At 42.3% G+C, this 24,980-nt stretch overlaps 1 protein-coding gene and 1 long non-coding RNA gene across 6 annotated transcripts in view; one reads left to right on the top strand and one right to left on the bottom strand.

Moving 5' to 3' along the window:
- Positions 1–2,570: 2,570 nt before the first annotated feature.
- Positions 2,571–11,671, bottom strand: LOC121834767. Of its 2 annotated transcripts, XR_006077325.1 has the most exons (3): positions 11,582–11,671; positions 4,532–4,677; positions 2,571–3,212 (listed from the first exon to the last, which is right to left on the bottom strand). It is a non-coding gene; the product is annotated as an uncharacterized LOC121834767 (long non-coding RNA). The 2 variants fall into 2 exon arrangements; XR_006077326.1 differs by lacking the exon at positions 11,582–11,671 and having other exon boundaries at positions 4,532–5,244.
- The window catches only part of LOC8023218 (retroviral integration site protein Fli-1 homolog), a 61,465-nt gene continuing 48,122 nt past the window's right edge, over positions 11,638–24,980 (top strand). For 2 of the 4 annotated variants that reach the window (XM_040215945.3, XM_040215944.3), the window contains exons 1-2: positions 11,638–12,388; positions 20,499–20,633. In XM_040215945.3, the coding sequence (XP_040071879.1) occupies positions 11,638–12,388; positions 20,499–20,633 (886 nt within the window). The remainder of the gene's footprint in view (positions 12,389–20,498; positions 20,634–24,980) is intronic. The other 2 variants (XM_040502957.2, XM_040215946.3) reach the window with 1 other exon arrangement.

The raw sequence follows: 24,980 nt of genomic DNA, 5'->3' as shown, positions 1-24,980 counted from the left end.
ATTTTGAGAAATGTATTTGGAAAAGTATTTGGAGGAGACCAAATACATTTGGTTGTATCTTTATCTTGTACTTAAATGCTTTTTTCGAAATGTAATTAGATTTGTAATTAAATAGATTTTTGACGAAGTATTTTGTATTTGTATTTCGATACATATTTGCAAGTATTTTGCCCATCCCTGTTCCTGAGTCGCAAAGGAAGGCGCGAATAGGCAGCATACAAGCGGCAAATGGCGCCCGTCGGCACGTTCGTATGCGGGGAGCAAGTCGTCCGCTTCTCCCACAGGAGTTGTGGTGACGTCAGAACGACACCGAGCTCTGATTGGCTTTGATCGAAAGGATAGGGGTAGACCTCGATGCTAGATGCCTTGAAGCAAACCAACTTTTTTTTTTTTTTTTTTCAATCATCCCGTAAGCATTTGGCGTTTTGACATCATTGCAGCTCCTGTGCAAGAAGCGGACGAACTTGCGCTCCGCATAGCTTGTTGTACGGTGGCTACTGGTTTGGCGCCGCACGCTGGGCGAACACTGCTGGGCGAAATTCGTTTATTGTTCGCCGCATCGCTCCTTGAAGTCCAGCCTTGATTCGCTAGGCTTCTTCCGTAAATCGCAATTATTGGTCTTTCCCATACGCGGGCATCGTGGGTGATGAGGACGCTTATAAGTGGATGAATAAATAGATTTTGGATATATTTTTGTTCTTTCCAACGTTCACTAAAATACTTTGGCTGCTGGGTAGTGTCACTACGCGCAAACTGACCGAAGAAATAAGCGCATTCATGATACTATGTCATAAAACCCAAAAAACGCAGGTGAATTGTTTGTTTATATCTCGTTTCAGGGTTACTTTCGAATTGAAGACAATCGATCGGACCGACTTTCTTGAAACGAGATGCGCATTAATATCATCAGAGATACCAGTCTCTCCACAGCAATGTGTTTCCTTTCTCTCTTTCATTCGAGATTGCCTCGACTGAAACATGGCCATGACAAGCGGATGAGCCAAAAAGTTCGTAAAGACATGAGTCTTCATGTACCCAGACGCATTTTAGATGGTCTTGAATTTGACTGTTTCTTGTCTTTCACTAGGCAAGCCCTGAAGTATAATGTTGTGGAAACGCTCTAAACACTTCTTGACACCTAAGATATGCTATTTCAACGTTTCCTAGTAGCCTAATGGGTCAACATCGCCCAAAATATTTTTTATGCTTATTCTACAGTGAACTCCTCTATATCGTTGACTTGCGAATATGTATGTGAATTGTGCCAAGTAATTGGAGTAATCCTTGGCATCACATCCCGCTCTCGGCATATTATATGACGCTGGCCCCTGTTGCTACTTTATGGCTGCGTAAGTATCATGCAGTCGAAATATTCATGGTGTTTGATTTTAATTTGAACAGATTTATTTTATAAAGTCCGTGAAACGTACACTGATGCGGTTTGTGCAGGTCAGTTATATTGCCAGGTAGGCATAATATAGTTTTTTTTCTGACCTTACGTCGTATAATATTTTACTATTTCTTCATTAACTTTTTAATTAGTGAAAGTAAACGTATGGTTCCATTTAGAAACTTGCTGGGCGTCATCGAAAAGCATTAAATTAGTCCATTTTGGATGTACTTGAAGCACGCGGGAAGCGTCGGGGTACGCTAAAGTTACCGGTCATGCAATAGGCTCAAGGATAGCGGTGTGAAAACGCAAATGATAATCTCATCATTCGCGTTTTCCCATCTTTAGCCTCGTGCCTGCTGCACGAGTGGTAACTTTATCGTACCCCAGCGCTTCCCACGTGCTTCAAGTCCATCCAAAATGGACTGATTTGGTGGTTTTCAATGACGCTCAGCAAGTTTCTAACTGGAGCATACGTTTATTTTCGCTGATTAAAAAGTTATTAGCAAATTGTAGTTATTTGTCCGATGTAACGTGAGGAATAACCCTTTATGTTATGACCCGACCGTAAAACTCACCTGCACAAAACACATCAATGTACATTTCACGGATTTCGTAAAATAAATCAGTTCGCATTGAAATCAAACACCCTGCACATTTTTCCAGAGAGACAAGAGAGTTCCGAATTACCTCATGTTCGCCGGAGCAATGAAAACGCCGAGGGAGTTCAGATAATCATCAGTTCATTATTCAAGAGATCATGCCAAGTTCTTAACAAAGTGATGACTTATTCGTACTTTTTTTTTTGGTCGGCACATAACCAATTATAGAACATCCTGGTGGAAAATATCGCCGTGGTCTCTGTTTCACGGACATGCTTGTAAGGCCCAAGAAAGAGACAGAGGCTGAAGGATGATGAGTGAAAAGATCAATTTATTGCACGATAATAATGTTCGGTATTGAAAGAGAAAGATGGAAACATTTTTTAAAGGCAAGACTTATTAAATTCGTTGAATCAATACAGCTGCACCAATTATACACTTATAATGGGAAGTGACAAAGAAAAAGCGTATCACCAAAATAAGTAAAAAGACATGTCACTATTTGAGATAACCTTTATTTTCCGGCGACACTAAACGTTTTGCGCTCCGGGCGATCCTACGCAACTTACTTTTCATGAACGTATGGCCTACGAGAATGTTGAAAACGCTAAAACGTTAATTTCCTTTGTGAGGCTGCAGCCCAGAGTTTATCAGAAGTTTTCCCACGGTGGCCGCTTAGGCCGGACATCGCGCCTATGTTAGCATTCATATATCTCGCAACAAATTCCAGAAATGCGTGTACCTGTCTGTGTTACCTATCACGAGATCGAAGTTTCACATGGGTGAAAACGTTTACTTGAATTGATAATTTTTTGTCATGTTTGTTGGCTGTGTCGAGTTTGCGCTGCTGGCTTCTTGTGAGTTCTTGTTATTAAACATTGAACTCGTTTATATATACTTACCTCTTACCTCTCTCCCATCACTTACATGACTGGAGGGTACAACTCTTGAGATCATAAAAGTTTTTGTGCACCGTTTAGCCCGTTTTGCTGGGACAGGAATAAATAGCGACATTTGCGAGCACGAGCTCGCAGCTTTGCATACGGTTCCACCGCTATTCGAGTCTTCTTACAGGGAAGCCGTATTCTCCCATTGCGTTTTTTCGAATTTGCAAGAGTCACTTTGAAACCCCATTAAAGTGAAACTTGTCTTAAAATTGTCAGGCATATAATACTTAAGGCGAATTTCTTGGCTTGGCGCTGCTTGAAATGGGACGGGAACTGAAAAAGAAAAATCAAATAGAAGTATTATTTGCAATTCAATAACTTTCAATTGTATCGATTTTTACAAAATCGGTAGCTCACAAGGAGAGTTTATGCAGGTTACATGGTAGAATTTCTTTTCTGCCACCTAGTACTGCGGGCGCGAAGCGACAAAACACGAAAATCCAAACTTTTGATGCATCGTCTAGTTCTGTGTTCTGTGATTCCGGGTGTTAGCAATGGTCGCGTACGTGAAATCCTTGGATGCAGTTAACAATAACTTTGCCTACAACGTAATGAAAGCCACAAGAGAAATAATTTTTGTCACAACGACAACAGCAGTAACGGTTTCAGCTCCTGACCTTTCTAGTTTTCAGATTATTCTACGATTTGGTGGAGGATTTTAGATGAAACAAGTAGACGGTCAGAAGTTATGATCTTAGATTGGCGAAGAAGCCTTTTCCGATGTTTTCCATAAATTGAGGAGTAGCTCGGACATCAACGTCAAAAACCGTTGACTTTGTGGATGTCTTACTTCCAATAGAAATACACCGGAGCGACCAGTCCAGTAAAGCGCCGGAAATATAACATGCACTTAAAAAAAAAAAAAAAAAGACAAGAGAAAAAAAAACAGTGCGTCTACTTTCCTGCACAACACTCGTAGAGCCAATCACCCAAACTTACGGAGGCAGCTCAACGAATGACGATGCCCAAACATATGTTTAGACCAAAAAATGCAGTCTGAGTCGTGACATTAAGTAATGGAAGCGTGACGTTTTGCATTGCTTAATGTCACAACTGAAAGTGCGATTTTTGGTCTAAACTTATGTTTTGGCATCGTAATTCGCTGATATTCCTCCGTAAGTTGCTGTGATTGGCTCTCTGAATGTTGTGCGGGAAAGTATACGCACTGGCTTTTTTAGAGTATATAACATTTCTATTTCTGCAGATCGATGCCTTTTCATGGCTCAATCGTACTTTCTGCGGCTGGAGTGCAGATCTCTCCGACCACATGGTTCGAACTGGTGGTGAAGCATCTACAACAGCGTGTTTCCCCCGCCTATTTTTTCTGATTCCTAATACGCTTAGCACGTCCCACATATTTGCATGGTGGAATTGTTTGATGAGAACAAATAAGAAGGTGCTGTGATTGCTTTGACATAAAGCTGAAAAAGCAACGAAGATGGGAATATTCCCTCGCAATTTAGGTTCCACGTACCTTCATAAAAACTGCAGTTTTTTTTCTATAGTATTGTTATTCTCAATACCTTCGATGTATCTTATTTATTTACGGAATCACCGAAAGATTGTGATTTCTTCCGTTTGTATTGACATACCTTGGTGCTTCTCTTCGCTAGACCGAGCGCCTTCAAGATTTGTGGCAGCGTGGGTTCAGCTTTTCCAATTGGACGTCAGGATATTCTGTCTGTCGGTGCACACAAAGTCTGGCCGGGGCATGCGGTACAGGATTTCGACAGCGTGTCTGTAAACGTAAGGAGACAAACCGCTCAACAATAGTAAATCAACTGCTATCTGCCGCATCTATAAATCCTAGAAAGAATGAAATAACCACGGCTCACATAATACAAGTATCTAAAGGCGCGCGTTTGGAAAAAAAATATTGTAATGGCTTCTATAGTCTTGTTGAATGCATCTGTCAGAAGAAAAAAAATTAGATAGCCGCGCAATAACTGGAAGTGCCAACCTGTCGCGTTTAACATTTCCTCCGCAACAAGATGTAGATATACACCTACCCGCTACGAATTCGAAGCACCTAAAGGAAGTTTACTCTCGACGTATGCAAGAAGTACCTGTGGGGAAGGGGGAAACGCATCGGGTATGTACGAAATTGCCTCTTCAGCAGATATGTGATGTAGTTTCAAAGTATATTAAACAGGTTACCCTGACTAGGGGGGGCCAAATATAAATATACAATTGCTTGGAACAAGTGTGGGAGCTCACGAAATTATAGGTCAGGAAGCAAATTATAAAAGTAATCGACGTGTGTTCAGAACGAGCGCACATCTTTCAGCAAACAATGACACAGAGGACAAGTGTAATTCTGGAACAGTGAAGGACCCTCCTGGTTGTGATTCAGTTTGCGGAAATAAATCACTGGCTGTGGCACATGTGCCATAGCCAGTGGTGAGACGCCTTCAGTGCGAGAAAAGTTTTTCACCATTTTTCACCACCTGGTTGTGGTCATTTAGAGCAGCCAGCCCTCATCCGCCGTAAATGTACGGTGAACTGAAACGGGATTGATTTCTAAATTAAATCAATCCAGTTGATTTTGCACCTTGCAAAAATACAGATGGAGGGGCTGTGGAAAGAGCCGACGCGGCGAATATAGTCGAAAACAAAAAAGAGAAAAGAAATCTAAATACTTTCTAGACACGATAATTATGAGAAAAAAAAGTTAGGGCGCAGGCGAGCTGGTGTAAGTTTACCATTTTTTTAGACCACCTGAGACTGGTGGAAGAAACACGACAACGTCTCAAACACAGCTAACCACCTTATTCAGTTCTCCCTCCTTTTATACATCCTGAGCCCCGTGAAAATGAGGTATATCCGACAATAGAAGGCTAGTAGAAGGATAGTTTATTACTAGAGCTACTACGTTCTTAGGGGATTAACTGGAATACTCTTTACCTTGCTCCTGTCCCGGAGGAGGAATTTAGGAATGTCAATAATTTAGAGCCCAGCTATCGGTCGGCTTTATGGGATCATTGAGCGGTGCCGACAGAACCAATACGCGGTATAAAGCACTTATTTTTCTGCTAAGTATAATCTGCGGACGCTTTCTCGAAATAAAACAAAAACAAACACACAAATTGACAGACTCATGTGTGGCCTGCACCTTGAACCAATCTTAAATATCGTGATAGAAAGAAGCTATGTACAAATATAGAACACCAAATCGGCACATGAAGAGGCACCGATGATCCTCTTTCTATAATTTTGTTTAGCTTTGTTGAGTTCCCCTTTTCTGGGAACTCGACCTTCGGGGGGCATTAATGACCATCTTCCTCTTAACTGCCATACACGCGCCATCGTGCCAAGCCCCGAGGACGGCTTCAACGGCGGTGGCGGCGGCATCGGCGGCACACAGCTGTCAAAGAATTGACTTGGGTTGTTGCGTCACAGCAGAACTCTGCTTAAAGTGGCGTCCCCTTCGTCCCCCTCACCCCTGTTTTTCATCTGTGCCCGTTGGGCCCATTGGCTGGGCGCTAGAGATTTTCTCTATCGCCCAGCCTGCCTAGTTGCGGAGCCAAGTCGCCGTCACTGTCGCTCCGACCAATGAGATACGTCCCGCGCGGCGCTCCCTTTCGCTACACCCTCCTACTTTCGCCGCTTTCTGCGTGACCGACCGAGTGGAGACTACAAAGTGGGAGAAGTCCTCCTCGCTTTCGGCAGCGGTTTCGTTGCTGCTCCCGGCGGCCGCAAGGAGCGCCCCGCGCGCTTTATTGGTCGCGGCTTTCCTTCCTCTTATTTGAATTCGCAGATACCCCTCCTCCGGGAGCTTCTTTGTCTGGCTTTTTTGGCTTTTTTTGTTTCTTTCTTTGTGTAACCGGTTATAGTATTTTGCCTGTTGACCTTCACCTTCGAGGGACTTGGTAGCCTTTCTTTCTAGAGGAGAGTGCCGGCGTTTAGAGTGCGCTCTCACTCGTCTGCTCTCTCGCCCTCGTTTCTTCCTTTGCCAAAGAAGATACAGTGTAAAATGAAGAGTGGAAAAAGTGGCTCGCTCCGATTCAGTCGGCCTTTTTTTCTTGTGCTACGCGGACCACGTGTCGTGTTATACTGTGTGCTGTGGCGCGGAGTTGGAATACCGTTCTCGTCGGTGATCGTCTCGTTCCCAGGTTATCTACCATAGGTAACTTTTTTCTTTGAGTTTTTGCGCGACAATGTCAAAGACTCGCGAACCCTTTCGGGGCCGTTCTAAAACGCGTAATTAGCTGCACTTTCATTTTTTTTTTATATTCCTAAGAAATTTTTTTTATATGTAAATGGGGCAATGGCGCGCGTGTTCCTCCCTGATCGCAACTTGTTTTGTCGTGATACATGCGAAATAGAGCAAGCGGTCTGGAGTACTACTTCACAATAGCTTGATTTCCCCTTGATTGAGTGTGCACCCGCCGTTATACAAGCGGTTAGGACCAATTGAGCAACGCCAAATACCCAACGTCACGTAATTTGCCGTCTTTCTGTGCATGTATTTTCATCAATTGAACCGGTCAGGCTTAGTGAATTCGCCGGGAACAGGCGCTTTTGTGGTTGCGTGTCTTTTAGCCTTTTACCATGCTCTGACATGCTGAAACGGTCTGTAAAGAAAACCCGTCGCTGTTGGTACGGCTGAAGTGAAAAATACCGTCCCACAGATTTTCCTCCGAAAATCGCACTTCATATTTTGCTATCTTTGCTGGATTACGACGAGACATTTTATACAAACTTTGGGAGGGCTAATTACAGCAATAATGTTTGCTAGAGTTCGGCAAATTGTGTTATTAAACTCTCATATCCCGCTTGATGCGCTCGTTCCTCATTTCATAGGAGTAACGCTGACCCAATGTTTCAATTACCTCTAGGTTTTCTCTTAGAGCTTCATAAGACAGCGCTGAAATATGCATGTTTTTAAACCGATTTTTGTTGAAACTTCGAACTTTCTAAAGCTTTATGGGTTTTAGGAGCATCCACGCCTGCGTAACTCATAGAATTGCAGTATGTGTTCTAATTAATCAATAAATTTACTTTGTCGTTGTTCAACCAATACTCGTCTGACAACATGAAGTTGTACCTGTACAGAGATACCTATTAAATGGTCGTTAGGGTCTCTAACTGGAGGACATTACTTTGCGTTAGATATAAGTTGACCTGGATCCAACAATTTGTGTGAGTGTACATTGTTATGTTTTTACATAAAAGAAGTTGATTTATAACTCGGATGTATTCATAAATAGATCACTTCACATACAATGGCTTGACCATTCGGGAAATCCATGTTCTGCAATGGCTATTTAGAAATAGTACGTGACAAGACAGCATATATTTTAAGAAAATCCGTGGGCCTTCCTTATTTTCGTATCTATGAATACAAAAGCACACTTCTCGACAACTCGTGCCATATGTTTAGATATACGCACTGATGTTCGGAAGAATGAAAAGGTATTGCAATTTTTGGAACGTGAAACAGTAGTTTTGTTCGGATGAGACCAGTACTTATGCGCAAAATTACCGGGCCAACCATGTGACAACTCGAAACACATTCGAAACTAAAGTATGCCCATTTGCATCGATCTTGGGAAATATTATAAACTACTGACTCTTCTGGGTACCCCTTTGTACACGTCATGGAAAAACTAAAGTTTATGTATACTGTATACAGTGAATTTCTCGCGTTACCTGGAATAGGTGGAAACAAGGAAATGAGAAATATATCTCTGTCAAAAAATCTCGACAAATAAATGCTATTCCTATTTCGAATTAAGGGTTGTAGGCAGGCATCTTAGATAACAATTTAAATGCGCCGACAGAGCCACTAGTACTTCCTTTAAAATGTTTCCCTAGCTCAAATCCAGGTTGTTTAAGAGACCTCAGCTCGTTCATTTCGTAAAACATTTGCTAATTTCAATTCTCACTTAACATATATCCCCCTAACCTCTCACTTCATATTCTTTTCAAAAACATACGTTCGACGGTAATAAGCCGCTTATTAAATATCATACACAGCAACACTTAAAATCAAAATGGACTGGATAAATCTAGAAAAGGAGATTATGTCAGACTTTAGCTACGTCCCGAGCTCAACACAATGATTTTCGATCTTACGAGGGTTCTTAAAATTCAGATCGGTAAATAAATTTGAAATTGGCATAGCAAACTGAACAAAATAACACCTGTCAACTTCGCAATTGAAATATGCATGAAGGCCTAAATATGTTAATTCTCTATGTCGTTGTATTAGATCAAATTATTACTACACAAAAACGAGGGTTCTGGTGACTGAAAATAGTCAGGAACAACCTGAAATGCCTAAAGGCGGTTGGTTCTCTATGTCGCTGTACCAGCTTGATTGAATAGTACACAAAAACGAGGGTTTTGATGATCTAATATAGACAGGAACCACAAGAAATGATCAGAAGCTTGAGTCTATGTCACTGTATCAGCTTGAATGAATAGTAGAGAAAAACGAGTGTTTTGGTAATTGAAAATAGCCAGGAACAACTTGAAATGCCCAAAGGTGTTTCTTTTCTATGTCGCTGTACCAGCTTGAATGAATAGTAAACAAAAACGAGGGTTTTGATGATCGAAAAGAGTCAGGAACAACGTTAAGTAGGACCAAAGGTGTTAGTTCTTTATGTCGTTATACCAGCTTGAATGAATTGTCGACAAAAAACGAGTATTTTCATGAATGAAAAATAATCACGAATCACTTGAAATGGCGGAACGTACTCTCTATGTTTTATCAGTCTGAACAAATAGTTAACAAGAATAAGGATTTTTATGACTGAAAATGGCCAGAAACAGCTTATGATGGCTAGAAGTGTTAGTTACCCATGTCGTTGTATCGAATTGAATGAATATTAAATAACCAAATCGAGGCTCTTATGATTGAAAATACTCAGGAAGAACTTGGAATGCCTAAAGATGGTGTTATCTATGTTGTTGTATCAAATTAAATGAATATTAGACAAAAACAACTTGGACTGCTTAAAGGTGTGGGTCTTTTATGTCGTCGAATCAGATTGAATGAATCGTAAACAAAAAACGAGGCTTTGTGATGACCTAAAAAAAAAAGTCGGGAATAGCTTGAAATACCTAAAGATGTTTGTTCTTTATGTCGTTGTATATCAGTTGAAGCACTGGCAAACAAAAATTAGGGCAAGGACTACAGAAAAAAAAACACACTTAAAACAGAGGGTTTTCTCAGTTTAAGTGTGTTATTCTTTCTGTCGTGTTTGTCCAATAACAAAAATGCTCCCAAGTTTAGATTAAAAGTTAGGGTATTGATTATCAAAATTGGTTAGGAACAACTTGGAACTAGCTCTCTACAGTGAAGAATGCTCAGATCACACACTTATACAATCATATTTTCTACGTGCCACTTCAAAATGCTCCGACACACCACCACCACAAACAGGCTCTAACGCGCAGATTAAACCAATAAAAGTTAAACAGAATGCCACTACTACTGATTACACCAGTGATCGCAAAGATATGAAAATAGCGATATACATCGCATTCATTATCAAATGGGTCCTGCAATGCACTACGCAAGTATAAACTATACTAATTTATTTAGTACATACTGCGGACCTTTCGAGGTCCAAGCAGGGTGGGCGGTAAACACAAATAACGCTACAAAAAACAATGGTTGCATATAAAACAAGGACATAATGGTTGAAAAACGGCTGCACAGAGATACAAGATATACAAAATATACATATATCAAAATCTAGTAAATCACAAAGTTATAACAATGACCCATCAAAATATACAATGACAAAGATAACAGTGAAACTACAAAGCTGAAAGCTCCATCAAAATATACATTGACAAGAAGACTACAATGAAACTATAAAGGGGCGACGGTCACTGGGATGGATAAAAAGATTCCAATGATGATGCAAAATCAGGTGATGAAAACAGTTCTAGAGCCTCTTCTGTTATGGCCTAACAATAAATGTCTCTGTTGTGTCAAAGGAGTATGCAATTTTCAAAATACACAAATAATGCTCAATCAGATAACACAGACACCACACAATAAGGGGCATGGAGACATATATTGTCCGTTATTTTCTTCTCTGATATCTCAATCCACCTGGAAGAACTTGACAAGCACACAACTTCTAATACAGGGTCAATGCTAAGCGATGCAAAAATAGACACCGTCTAAAAATCTGGCATTGCTTCAATTAACATGGCACAAGACCACAAGTGCTATGCACGAAATTAAAATTGTAACAAGACACTTCGGGCTAGGCACTGTTTCCAGTTTCAAGTGGAATTATTTTCAGTGACAAAACTCACTCCTCCTACGATCCTTAATAGTTCGTCGTTAAATAATAATTATTCGCAGGTACATGAATGTTTAGGTTCAAGGAAAGTATGTACTTCTACACATCTGAGTTAATTACCTTGGTTCAACTGGTTCTGATCGAAAAAAATTTATCGCGACAGTTAAAAAGTATCATGAGCCAATATTTTTTTTAAGCAGATGCGTCTTATTTACAATCGTTTCCTTTTTTGCCATTTCAGATAAGAAGCGACAATCAAGAGAGTACCACAACAAAACCAAGCGCAAATCACAGGACACCGCGCGTTCAAGACAAAGACGCTCAATAATGTAACTGTACTTACCATCGGCCGCATGACAGTGCCGTCATACTCACCGGTCTCGTCAATCTCTGCGCGTAATCCAAAAGTGCGACCGTAGACCACAGCAGCCATGAACTTCCCCGTAAACGCCTTACCGACACCACCGTACGACCACGAGCACCGGCACTTCGAAATGAGCTTCCGCGCTGAGCGGCCGCCGCTGTCCGGCCAGAGCCTGTCCACCAGCGAGATCATCGACTCCTTCTGGAAGACGCTTGAGTTCCTGAAGCAGGACTTGATCCGGAGCTCGCCAGCGGCTCTCCTCGCTAAATCCGGCAGCCAGGAACAACCAGACGCAAGCCCGGCGGCCGGCACCGCTGCGGACTGGCCGCACCGACGGGTATCCATGGATCTCCCGCCGCAATGTCTCGTCGACGAAAGCGACTTCGGCCAGCGCGGTTTTGAAGACATCTCTTCACCGAGTCTGTACGAAGAAGAGCCGATTCCGGTGTGGGGAAACAAGAAGCAGGAAGAAGAGCGCGTCGACGACAGCCGGGTCAGTCCTCTAGAACAGGATGAATGGAGCCTCGAAGACGGCATCGTGAGCGAGCTCGACTCGTCACCGGAAAAAGGTTGGCCTTCGGCGGCGGCCAGCGCCGCTGAATCAGCTGCCGGACGTGAATCAGCGGAGAGGCGACGGCGGCGGTCGGGCAGCCGTGGCGGTTTCGACGACGCCTGCACGGACGTGCCGCCGGTTACCACCGTCGATGTCTGCGTGGGTGGAAGCGCGACAACGACGGCCATCTTGGAACCCGTGACCCCGGGTTGGGAGGAAGACGCGGACTCCGAGACGGAAGAGGAACAAGTGCGCCTTCCCGCCGGTGAGTTTTTAAGCCGCTCTGCTATCTGACGTTCTTCGGGAACGTCTCGAGTTTCCCGCTTAAACGGCTGAAACACGTATAAGCCGTCAGCCATGTAGTTTCCAGCCCAACTCCAACTAAGAGGATCTGGCCTTCCCTTGATATACGAGATATATACTCTTGTCACCAGGACGCGTGAAGTCCTGCATATGAAAAACTATTCCGGACGTCGTAAAAATTGTGTAAAGTTGTCGTTTGGATTAAAGAGGTAACGATTCCGTTTCATTTGTGAACCATTAAAGTTCGTAAAAAGGCATTTCCAGGTTTGTTCCCCGTTGAATAATTTTGCCCTCGGCGAACGTTTATAAATATTTTTGGTCTATATAAAAACACTCGGTTCCTTCGGTGGATGATTGTGATCAGATGAATTACTCTGCAGTAACACAACTGCTTAGAAAACAAATCGACTTATTTTAAGAGACTAAAATAGGCATAAGGTGTATTAATATTGATTTTAAAAGCCTTGCGTTGCTGTGTCTAGTAACTATTTTGTGAGCACTTTTTTCCGCTAAATTTTTCGGGGACGTATTTTTGTCACTAAAAGTGCGACAGAAGCTCTTTAAAGGTCTGGCCTGAAAAAGTCGAAAGATTGCGAAGTTAGGTCCAACGTTGCGTACTCAAGAACGCCCTGAACACATACTGTATATGGTTGTAGAACTTTCTCATCAACCACGCCGGAAAGACTCTTTGGCTCAGACTTGGAAATCGTGCCAGCGCGCCTCATTCGGACTAGTTTTCTTCCGTACACGTGTTAATGACAAATGAGTCGGCGACCTGACGTCATCAAATGATGAGCTTTCGTGAATGGCCAAGAGAAAGCAAAGAAAATGAATGTGTTATTTTGAGGTAGAGAACCCCTCAGGAAAAAAGACACAACAGATGTAGCTCATAAGAACCCCCCCCCCCCTTTTTTCTTCCCTCCCTCTCTCTCTCTCTCTCTTAGACTTACTTAATTTTGGCAACCCTTTTATCATTTTTTATGCTTTTTGGCAAAGAGAGAGAGACAGAGAGAGAGATTTAATCAGTCTACATTTAAACAAGCGTCCGAGTTACTTCAAAACGCTTAGGAAAACCACAATTAGAAACGGATGAAAATAAGTTCCCTTTGACTTTACCTAGTCGTTCTAACTAGGGCGTGAGCCAAATGAATCTACCCACTTTAAACAAGTCTTTAAAAAAAGTTTCGTATGTAATTTTGAAAACTCCCGAGTCTGGAGGAAAAAACAGACAGGAAAAACGAGAACTCTCAACTATGATGCCCTCTTTTTTTTTCCCCTAGTCTTGGGATTTTTCCAAAATATGTTCAATTTACTCCAGCTTGTTGGCACACTTGCTTTTTGTTTAGTTGCGAGTGCTTTGACAGTGTGAATTATCACGAATGTGCGACTAGGCGGTGCATTTGTTTTGTGAAAATATCAAACAGCAAACTTGCCTCAATAAAAAGATACATATAAAAACTGTTTATTTTTTTAACAGCGTATAATGTAATTTTGTAACGCCAAGTCTATTTGTGATCATTGAAACGTCTTGTTAACCAAAAGAAAAAAAGAAATTCAAGAAAATTATTTTAATTTTGCTGTCGTTCCCTGCTTTGTCCAGAAACAAATACCGATGACGCACAAGAACGCTTTCTTAGTTTCACTTTATTAATGCCTAGCTCTGTACTTACCCATAAAATATATTAGCTTTTAGGTGCAACTTTTGGTTAAGGCAAATTTTACTTCCTTTTTTTCACAACCCAAATGCTCCACCCAGCCACACTTCCGTACTAAATTACATACAATATCGAAGCATGCGGAACTTCTTTATTCTTCAAACCTCTTTTGAATCTGTAAGATCTAGTTGGCTCTCGCTGTATAGAATGATATCAACTTTGGTGGGCATTAAGATGGCACGTGCAGTCATTTGGGAGTATTGTCTTCGCTTTGCTTTAATCGAAGTGTACCAAAATTTTCACGAAAGGTTTTTAATCTTAGCACACAGACACTTTGAGACTGCACTCTTAATGTGTCTTTTCTTTCAATCGGTTAGCGTTGAGCCTATCTTTCGACAGTCTCGCGAGAGATATTTCCTCGGCTCTTTTTAAACAATCCCACCCTGTACTTCATCGGTCATTGTGTGAGTCTGCTTTCATAGCGAAATAGTTTTCGTATTTTAGTGATATTAATTAAGCATCCTGATAGCAAAATTCAAGATAGGTGTTAGGCCAGTGTAGAAACAAATAACTACACGCAACATGAAGGAATCAAATAACTATAAGTGAGCGACTACGCAAGTTCTCTTCATCAATGTAAGAAAGCAAACTGTTTTGTTTGTAAGTGTTATGAATGAATTTGAGGATCATTGTAGCTTGCTTTGCTGCAATTTTCTGTTACTCTATATAAAAAAAGGATTTATCCCGCTCTATAATGATGTAAAAAAAATATCGATTCTTCCAGTTCGAAGAAAAGGTCGTTTCATTACTATGTATGTCGGACTACACAGGGTGACTATGAGCCTGTAAATCCTGGAAACCATGGTATCGCCAGGCAATTTCGAAGCACCTGGAAAAACCAGGGAATTGCCAGGAAAATCGTCAGAATATTAGTTTAGTCAGGGAAAATGACCGATGCGGACAGCACAGTGACACGCAACAAAACAGGACGGTGTGGCGTGGGGTGGCGTGAATGGTCGTCGCCCTGAGTAACAGTGGTCCGAGTCATCACTACTCAGCGCAAGCTACCGCCCGTTTCGCCGAAAAACGTAAACAACCCGAACAAGTGCTGCAGCTAGTGGTGCAGAACTATCGGTAATGGAAGCCAAATCTATCAATCGATAGTGAAAAAATACGATCGATAGCATTATCGATCGTCGACTGTTGTGAAACCTTGAATGGTACTATAGATACTCGATTATCATACAACTATCGATACTATACCATCGATAGTTGACTTTCGTGAAACTACTGATATTAAACACTCGTAAAGTTATCGATGGTATTTGATTAGGTGACGAAAAACGTCAAGTGTCCACCCTGGAAATCCCGTAAAGCTCGGAGAAAAAACGGAACTGCAATTTGGGACTTTCGCATAATCATCGATGCGCAATCTGAAATATATTAAAAAAACTATCGGAAGTCGGTAGAAACCCTCCTTCGAAACTATTGACGATAAACTTTTGAAACATTATCGATTGTGTATTATCAGGAAACAGTGATTAAAAGATGTCGATAATAAAATTCAGATAAGTTTTCGATAGATTGTCGAAGTTTTTCAGCTGTTCTTAGACTGCTTTTCGCGAGTTTGTACTTCTTATTTTTATAGACAATTAAAATAAGAATCCATCGATCGTTCTTGATACGTGAACTATGCGACGCAGAAATACCAAACTCTGTTTGAATACTGAGGATGCAGGCAATGGTGATCGAATGCTTAAGTATTGGGACATGACTTTACCCAGATAAAAGTTAAGTGTGGTGTTTTTTTTTTATTTTCTAACAAGTTGCGAAAAATAAAAGAAACAATCTTTCCCTCTAGATTTAGAAGCTCATTTCTTTTACTTAAAAACGACTTATTCCCCGCCATTCAACAATTCCGTTACTTGATTCACGGAAAAGGTTCGTCTTAATATTTTATTTTTGATCCAGTTGGCTTTATGTTCCCGAGCTCATTGCATTGGAGATGTAAAATATAAAAGCATCCGTAACTAACCATGTTGGCGTGGTATAACCTTTTTGATCTGGTAATGTTAAATTTGTAGTGTCAACAACGAAATCTCTGTTACATTAATTTATTGACTCGAAATTACTCATTAATGCATTACGTGACGGCTAGCTCCTATAATTTGATGTTGTAAATTATACCAACAGGTCAATAATTTTTCAGCCACCGTTATCAAAATCTGCCAGCATAGAACCGAGCAAATATGGCTACATATCACGACAAAGAAGCCTAGCTGCTTTTGGCAACTGCTAAATCCCGATTTTCGGGAATTAGCTACGTTTCGTCATCAGCTGAAGAAAAGAATTATCCCCATCAGAGTGCCGGTTTTCACCTGTCAGTTGTCAAAACTATTAAAAGTAATATGTAGAACCGAACAATAAAGCAAACACAAGCGTGAAACAAACTTGTAAAAAACCCTGATGCTAAATATCTTAAGCGAGTGTTTTTCCTAGCTACAAGACAATAAGAAGAAAAAACTTAAGATATATATATATATATATATATATATATATATTTATGTTTACAATTGTGTGCATACTAAAGTGCAAAGCCTCATTTCTGAGCCATATACAAAAATATACGCATAAAAGCTGTAGCAAAATCTGACTTCTGATTTATATCTAAATTATAATGCATTACATGATCATGCCATGTTTTCTTCCAGAGCCGCTCGTTGTCTCCCCGTACATATCCGTCGTCATTCCCCTTTTGAATTGTGCGTTGATTTTCGTAACATTCGCGATAGTTCTCTGAAAGTTAACTTTCTGAAACCAAGCGCGACCTATTAATAGTACAACGCACAATAGTACAAAGGAAGTCGACAATCGATAGCACTATCAACACTCAATATCGATAGTACTATCGATACTCAAATATTGATAGTCCTATGAACAATACTATCGATGGTACTATCAGTTATTGGCTGTCAGTTATTACTGTTAAAGGACAACTAGTCGGTGGTAGTCTCGATAGTATTGTGAACTGTCCACTAGTGATAGTTTTAGGCACTGTAGTTTAATCTTTCGATAGTGTTACATCATTACATGCAACCCCATCCTCTGCATTTCATTATTCTGTAAGGATTGGGGTACTTTATCGAAATATTCCGGGGGAACCTAGAAAAGTTCGGGAATTGGAGAGAAACAATCGGTGCACACACTGTTTGAACGGTTATATGTAAATATATACTGAATGTCACAAAAAAAAAAAAAATTACAATTTTTTTTTTTTACCTTAAAATAAACTAGGCATCGCCGAACGCTCTCCGCCCGAAGGTTGCGCTTGAGGTCACAACGAGATGCCGAAGTTTCAGCCCGATCCCATACCTTATTCAAAAGTTATAAGTGATTTTCCGAAAATTTCAATGGGAAGATGGCGGCCGACGGAGTTTTCAAATACGTGGGGCTCTATGGCACCAGAAACCGAAAACGGGAAAAAATGGGCTCCATTTTCCCCCATTGAAATTTTTAGAAAATCACTTATAATTTTTTAATAAGGTATAGGATCGGGCTGCAACTTTGGCATCTGGTTGCGACCGCTGGTGCTATTTTTCGGCGGAGAATGAGCGCTCGGCGATGCCTAGTTTATTTTTGCGGTAAACAAAAACCTTGTAACTTTTTTTTTGGTGACACCCTGTATATATATATATATATATATATATAACGCCATAAATCATAAATATCCCATTTAATAACCAACTCCATATGGGAAAATTGTTTATCTGTTATAAACACATTCAGTTTTTTCTCTTCATTCTATATATATATATATATATATATATATATATATATATATATATATATATATATATATATATATATATATATATATATATATATATATATATATATACATATATATATATATATGTTTCATTTGACTCCACAAAGAGCACGGAGAAAGAAGGGTTAGATTCAGACGCACCGGACCGCACACAATAACCAGTCATAAAGTCGCAACGCCGCGCGGATTCGCACAACCAACTTGCCAACATTCGTGAAACTCGCCAACACGCGCCATGTAATCTGACTATCACGGGAAGCCCTGCGGGAAAACAGCGTGCGTTATAAACACGACACCGTGTTTTTTCTTCTTGTTTTTTCTTTCTTTCTATTTTTTTTTTTTCTTTCGGGCAGTGAGATACAAGACACGACTGCGGACGGTCGAAATTAGATTTCGCTTCGGAGAAATGTGTCCCCGCCCACCCCGACTGGCTGTCGCCGCCTGGAAGTTGGCTCTGCCGCGAGACGCGCGCCGCGGTAGGTGCAGCCCGCAGCGGGATGATGATGCAGGCCCGACGGCGCCTCAGCGAGCGACGGCAAGCGATGGCCGGCGCCTTTTGGCCGCCTCCGGTCGCCGACGCTTGATGGGCGCCGCCGACGATGTTGTTCCGCGGGACCCGCCGCCGAGTCGGCACCTCGTTATGCCGGCAGGCCGCGCCGCCGCTAAGGAAGCGCAGGTATATAACGGGAGGCGAAGACGGGTCACCGGGCTAATTACAGCTGCTTGGGAGCGCTTATACCCCGATGGAGACGGGTCCTGCTTCATTTGGTCGAGGCTACATGACGCGGGGAAAAGCAGTATTTCGAGGAATCGAAGCGGTTTTTTTGTTTCGTGAATGAAACGGAAGGTTAAAGACACCGCCGATTCGGTGGATTGCGTTTTGTTGGGAGCGGGGCAGCAGGTTGTTGCACGAGAGCGTCGACATGTCCGAGTGCTTAAGGGTAATTTTTGTTGGTAGGTGTAAGTGCTTCGGGCGTTCATCAGGCTTTCGTATAAAGAGTCTCTTCGTATGAATTTTGAGTCTCGGGATCTAGGGGAAATTTATTTAACGCTCTGCTTTTCTCTTCATCGTGTTTCCGGTAAATGATTAAGACGTTTTTTGTGTTTTTTTTTTTTTTTAATTATTACTTTGACGTTTTTAGAGGTAAACGCGTTGAACGTTTCTGCTTAAATAAACGCATAAATGGGGCTGTATGCTCGTTTTTCCTGTCATGGCGAAAGAGTTCCTTGGTAGTGCTACTAAAGGGCTACGGCGAACAGCTCAGTCCTTGGCCCGTACAACGATAAACTGAAACCATGCAGGAAGTGTACGGAAAAACAATATATATATATATATATATATATATATATATATATACAGTCATTTCTCGTTAACACCAGCCCCGTTAATATGGATGACCCGCAATGTGGACACCATTGTCGGGGACAAACTGAGAACATACCTGCATTTTTGTCTCGTTTTTATGGACAACTCATACTATAGCAGGTTCACACGACGTACTGGTGAGCGGGCGGATTGATCATGTGACGACATGTCCGCGGTTCGTCCGTCTCCCAAGCGCATCCATACGACGCAGACGACGAGCAGACGCCAGTGATGATGAACCCAACTTTTCGCCACCCCACAGTGCCGCCAAACTCCAACATCGTACCATGCCACCTTTCTCCAAGAGAGAAATCGACGTTTGCTACATCGATAAAGAATCGTACGCCGTTTTTAAGTGCACATCGAGACAAAAAACTGTAATAGGCTTCGCGCGAAGCGCCACTAGCTTTACTTACTCAAGACATGACAGTGACACAGGCATCGTCCTGCTCGAAAAGTGTTCGGCGTAGAGGCAAAGAAGTTCTGGCCTCGCGGAGGGGCGTTTAAAGATGCCTTCACCCAATCCGCGCTCGTGCGCAACACTCAAGCACACCACAGCCACAAGAAAAATCTAGCTCGGTGGCAGCCTGATCGGACGTGCAAGAATAATCGCGGTGTGCTAGACGAGTTGAAGGTTGGAAAAATTAAAAAAGTTTATTTCATGGTATGAGTAGCGAGAGTTAACAAATAATTAACACTCAAATTTTGTTTTTGCGTTAGAGTTAGGGGGTGTCCACTTATGGAGAGCGCCTCGAGAGCGTACGACAGGACAGCTCTCAAGACATGCCTGCATGTCTTGTTAATCAGATGTACCCACCTTCTAAAATCCCTTTCATGGATTGCCGTATCAATAAATAAAAAGCTCTCGTGTCGTGCGTTCTCTAGTTATACAGCCGTGTACTGGAATTGATTGGTAGATGTTTTCTTTTACGCACCAACATATCACTTCTTTCGCGTTTAGTAATCTTCTTGATTAACGTCCCATTTATTTATTTTTTCTAACAAAAACAAAAATCTGCGAAGAATCTCAGTTCAACACTGCGACTGAAAAGGGTCAATACAAGCGACGCACCTTGGATCGAAAGGCGGATAGGAGACACAACCAAATACCGTCTCGGAATAACGTCGCCTCCCGATCGGCGTCGCCTCCTTTCTATAAAGCTGTCGTCCACCTTGATTCCCAGGACCCCCAAACTGCCCTCCCCGTTGCCCCCCGCCACAGGGACCGTGGAATGCCGGCCATCGCCGTACGGAGTTCCTGCTTCATATTCAGTGGCTGTCCCACTCCGGGCTCCTCCTCGGCGCTATCATTGCTCTCCCGTGTCCGAGCGCTCAACCTCCTCGCCGCTACTGGATCGTGAGTCAGCTCAGAGGCACGGGCTTATCTCCGCGGAGTGATCTCATACCTGCGCCAGACACTCGGCGGCTTTGCTGCACGAATCTATCGCGAACCGTGCTCGCGTGTGGCCTCCGGACAGGTCCTATGTTAGTTGTTTATGTTTTTCCGTGTTTTTGTTAATTGCTAAATTGGGTTGCTGGAATGTGCTTGGGTTTATGAATGCATTGCTTCGTCGATTACCGGATGCAAAACGGTAATTGAATATCATTTAAACATATTTTTATTCCAACAATAGTAGTGTAGCTATGTTTCGGAAGATATTGTGATCATCACTATCTTCACGTTGTTTTCTCTAGATAAATTTAAAAATTCCAAACCCGGTGGTACTTTATCAACCATATCAACAGTCTCCTTAATTCAGTTTATAATACACTTAAAATAGATGGGTTTCAAGGGTACTCTATAACATCGCAACCAGCTCCTCCGAAATTTAAAAAAAAAAAAAAAAAAATGTCCCATGAAATAGTTTTTGAACAGCCCCTTAAGCGGCTGCTCAATTTATCATTGCGCGCTGAGTTTTACACAATAAAATACACCCGGCAATACGTTATACCATTTACGGACTATCGCTCTCCATTGGTGATTTTTATGATAATTTACAATAGTTGAGTGCAACACTAACGTACAAGGAGGGTGGCGACGTACTCGTGCAGATATAATATTACTGGATTACCCAGATTCTCAGCTGTTGTCATTTTTTTAATAATCTGATTATAATGAACACATTCCTATTAAGAAATTAAGAGCATTTAGGTCCTATTATAAAAGTCTGGGTGACCGGAAGAAAGAACAACCTCTAAGAGGAAGAGAGAGAACATATGTTTATCAAAGGAGATACGAAGGTGACTTGTTAAGAACCATAAACACCAAATAAGCGATATAACTCATGCTAATAGAAACTTTGGAGTGGTAACAACCGGCTTGCGAACATAGATAACGACATACGTTGCTTTATTTTTAATAATTTTTATCAAAGTTCAAAATAATTTTTTATCAGAGACTTTTGTCACACGCCCGCCTTCCCTCTGAAAAACATCTCATGACCGCGTGACTGATGGCTACTGGCGTCACATCTGGCTTGCACAAAGAAACTGGCACGAACGTATAAAACAAGCGAGCGTCGTGTTTGTGAAACAAATTGAAATATATTTTAATACTGATACACTCATCGCATCTGGCGAGAGCTTGATTTTGGATCAACTCCAAGTCACGGGCAAGACGATTTCCCTTGTTCGGATGGTGATATATTCTGATCCGCGGAAGAACGTGCTGGAAATGATCAATTAAAGGAGGCGTTTCGTAATGCCCCGATATCGGCACCTCTGCTGTAGACTCGCTCTGTGCTTCTTCGTCTTAGTTCCAGGTATTAGTGGCCATTTTGTGGCGAACGACAAATTCTTCTGCTCTCTTTTTATTGCATTTAGTTTCTTCGTGTATTTTCTTTTTAATTTTTTGGTCGCTTTGCTATCCTGCTGAGTAGCTGTTTTTGGCGAGGCAGACATCCAGTGGACTCAATTCTTTTTTTTTTTACGTTGTAATTATGAAATTGCTTTAAAGCAGTCCTGATCATTGCAGTCACTTCAACAAGACGTTGATAGCAATTTTGTTTAAGCTCATCTCTTTTTTTATTGCAGGTGTTTTTCTGTCATTTTTGTTTAAGATGGCTGATATGGTAGTGAATTAGCAGTTATAAGGGTAAGGGGAGGGGAGTTAAACCTTGTAATTCGCAGTCATATAAAGGCACAACCAAGAAATAATGGGGTATCCAGGTATTCTCGAACCACGGCAACGCTAATCAGCGAACCTCTCTAGCTTGCAGAGCCAACTGAAAGCTATCTCACGCCCCGACAAGCTGAAAAAATGTAGTGACCCCCACATTCCCGTTTCTCTGCCTTGACCGAGCCCATTACATACGCGGAGGAGTCATACTCGCACCCGGCCGACCCGGCTCTCACCACCGTGTGAACCGTTCGGTCCAGGCGTGGGCGGAGCCGATGCGTCGAGCGCGCTCCGCAGAAAATTCCTTCCTGCCTCCCGAGCCTCCCTTCCTTTCCAGGTCTTCCACGTTCCATCGCGCCGCAGGAGGAGCAGCAGCATCAGCGGCTGCTTCGGTGCCTCGCGGAGGTCCGCGTTGCTCAGCGTGACGCATACATACGAGACCCCAATTTCGCATTCGCCTCGCCCAGCAACGAACCGTGATAAGCGTTTGCCGAAGAGCGCGAAGCAAAGAAACCTGTATATATCCCGAAGATCGTCCGTCGGACATCGAGGAGAGAGGGAAACGGTTCTCGGAAATCGAGGTGAAGAACGCGTCGCCACCACGCGCGCGCCTCGATGATCAGCGCTCTTCGTGATAAAAGTTTACAACAGGCTATGAGGAGCAGGAGTTGCGCCTCCGTTACCGGTGACAGCGACATGCTATGAATGGCGAGGAGGCAACCGCGAGCCATTATCGCCAGGTTTTTGTTTTGTTTTTTTGTTTGTGCGGACGGTTGTTAGAGGGAAGCGAAAACTGCTGTTTTTGATGTACTGTTGGAGGACTTTAGTTGTTGTTGTATGTTGGTGTTGATTTGGCGCTGCTTGTTTGCATTCTGGAGCTCGTTTTAGGGCAGGAAGGTCACGCGGTGAGTTGGGGTTGGTTGCGCCGCTCGCGAGGGCAACTGGGGGCGATGTACCGAGCACCCGGCTCTCCTTCTGGGAAGTGAGCGAACAAATGCTGCCTCGTTTCACGGCGGTGGCGCAACCATGTGTCACGGCGTGGTAATCGCTTGCCTTCGTGTGTTGCCTGCGCTTGCTTTGGATGGGCTCGGCCCCCGACGTCTATTCTGGGGCGAATCGCGAAGCTGACTGCGTTTGTCTCTAGGTATCAGTTTTCAGGGGCTCGGTGTCCCGTACCACATCCCGCAAAAATATTTTTGACGGGCTTTTTTTTTATTTTTTTTTTGTAGTGTGCTTGTTTGTATGTTTGTGTGTTTGGAGAAAATTTGTAATTACCACTCTCAAGACGGCATCGCATTATAACGGGATGTGGTGACACGTACCCCTGTTACGGGTGTGATGAAAATATCCTATATTCCTAATAGCATGAAGCGTCTTCACAGTGCACCGGAAACAAGTTTCCCACCAGACGGTTCTTTCGACTTAGATATGCTGCGATCATTTTTACAGATGGAATATTTCGAAACTCTGAGGTAGGTCGAGTTACGTAATCTATAGTGGGTTTCCAAATGTGCAATCCTGATTAATAGACAGCGCAATTATTTAATCTTATCATTAGCTTAAAAGTAGGAAGAAGTTGTGAAATTCGTCATCCAAGCTTCTCAAATGATCTCTCACCAAAACTAAAACACGGAAACACATGTTTAAAAAAAAACACGTATACGTTGAGCCCTTCGGTGACTTTATTACTAACTTTTTTTTACATTTAAATTGTCATTGAAGCTATTTCCTTAATTTCACTATACATCGTTGAGAAGGAAACCTTGAAGTTTATGATATACAAAATGGTCATTTGTAAAAGAATTGAAGAGAACCAAGTGCCGTTCGCTTTCTCAACCAAGACCGCAAAGACTGGGTGGGGGCTGTGGCCGTGTTGCCTCATGCTGTATAATTTCTGCTGCCGAAGAAAAATAAGAAGCAGACACCAGTCCATGCGTCTAGCCGATGCCATCCGCAGTTTGGCTCAGCTCGAAGAGCTCAAGCTGAACCAGGTGACGCTGCGTAGGTGGCACGCTGGCCTCCTTGGCATTGGTCATCGTCTCAGCTCGCAACCGGAACAAGCAGTTACGTCACCTGACGATGGTTCTGCACCGGAAATGTTCATAATACCCACGCACTGCGCTTGGTAATGCAGAGAACACAGGCTGATCGGGACATTGATATAGCTCGGTGATTTGTGTAAGCGCGATAATTAAACGAGAGTTCTGTCGGGAATGTTCTCAGGGGCATTCAGTGTGATCGAATCCGAGACGTCAACTCACGTAAACTTGCGAGTGCGAGAGGGAAAGAACAAGTCCTATTCCATTCTTGAACTCAGAGTGAGAAAAAAGACTCAACAGCGTCGCTTGCGGGTACGCTCGTTTCGGTATGCCTGCGTAAAACTCAAACCAAATCTAATGTTATGTTCCCTTTAACCTCTGAGAAGCTTGACGCGGCTCCAACAATCCGCCTGTGCCCTTTTTCAATATTTAATATACACTAGTCTAATTTAAATGTAATTTGTCATTCAGAGACCCATTTTTCGCCATTTGGCAGCAGCTTTTCGCATTCTTTTTTTGCATCGCCATCGACTCTTACGACCAAATT

The sequence above is a fragment of the Ixodes scapularis genome, unplaced genomic scaffold, assembly GCF_016920785.2.
Source record: "Ixodes scapularis isolate PalLabHiFi unplaced genomic scaffold, ASM1692078v2 PGA_scaffold0__279_contigs__length_252992795, whole genome shotgun sequence".
Classification (NCBI taxonomy): Eukaryota; Metazoa; Arthropoda; class Arachnida; order Ixodida; family Ixodidae; genus Ixodes; species Ixodes scapularis.
This window is presented reverse-complemented; position numbering and strand designations above follow the sequence as displayed.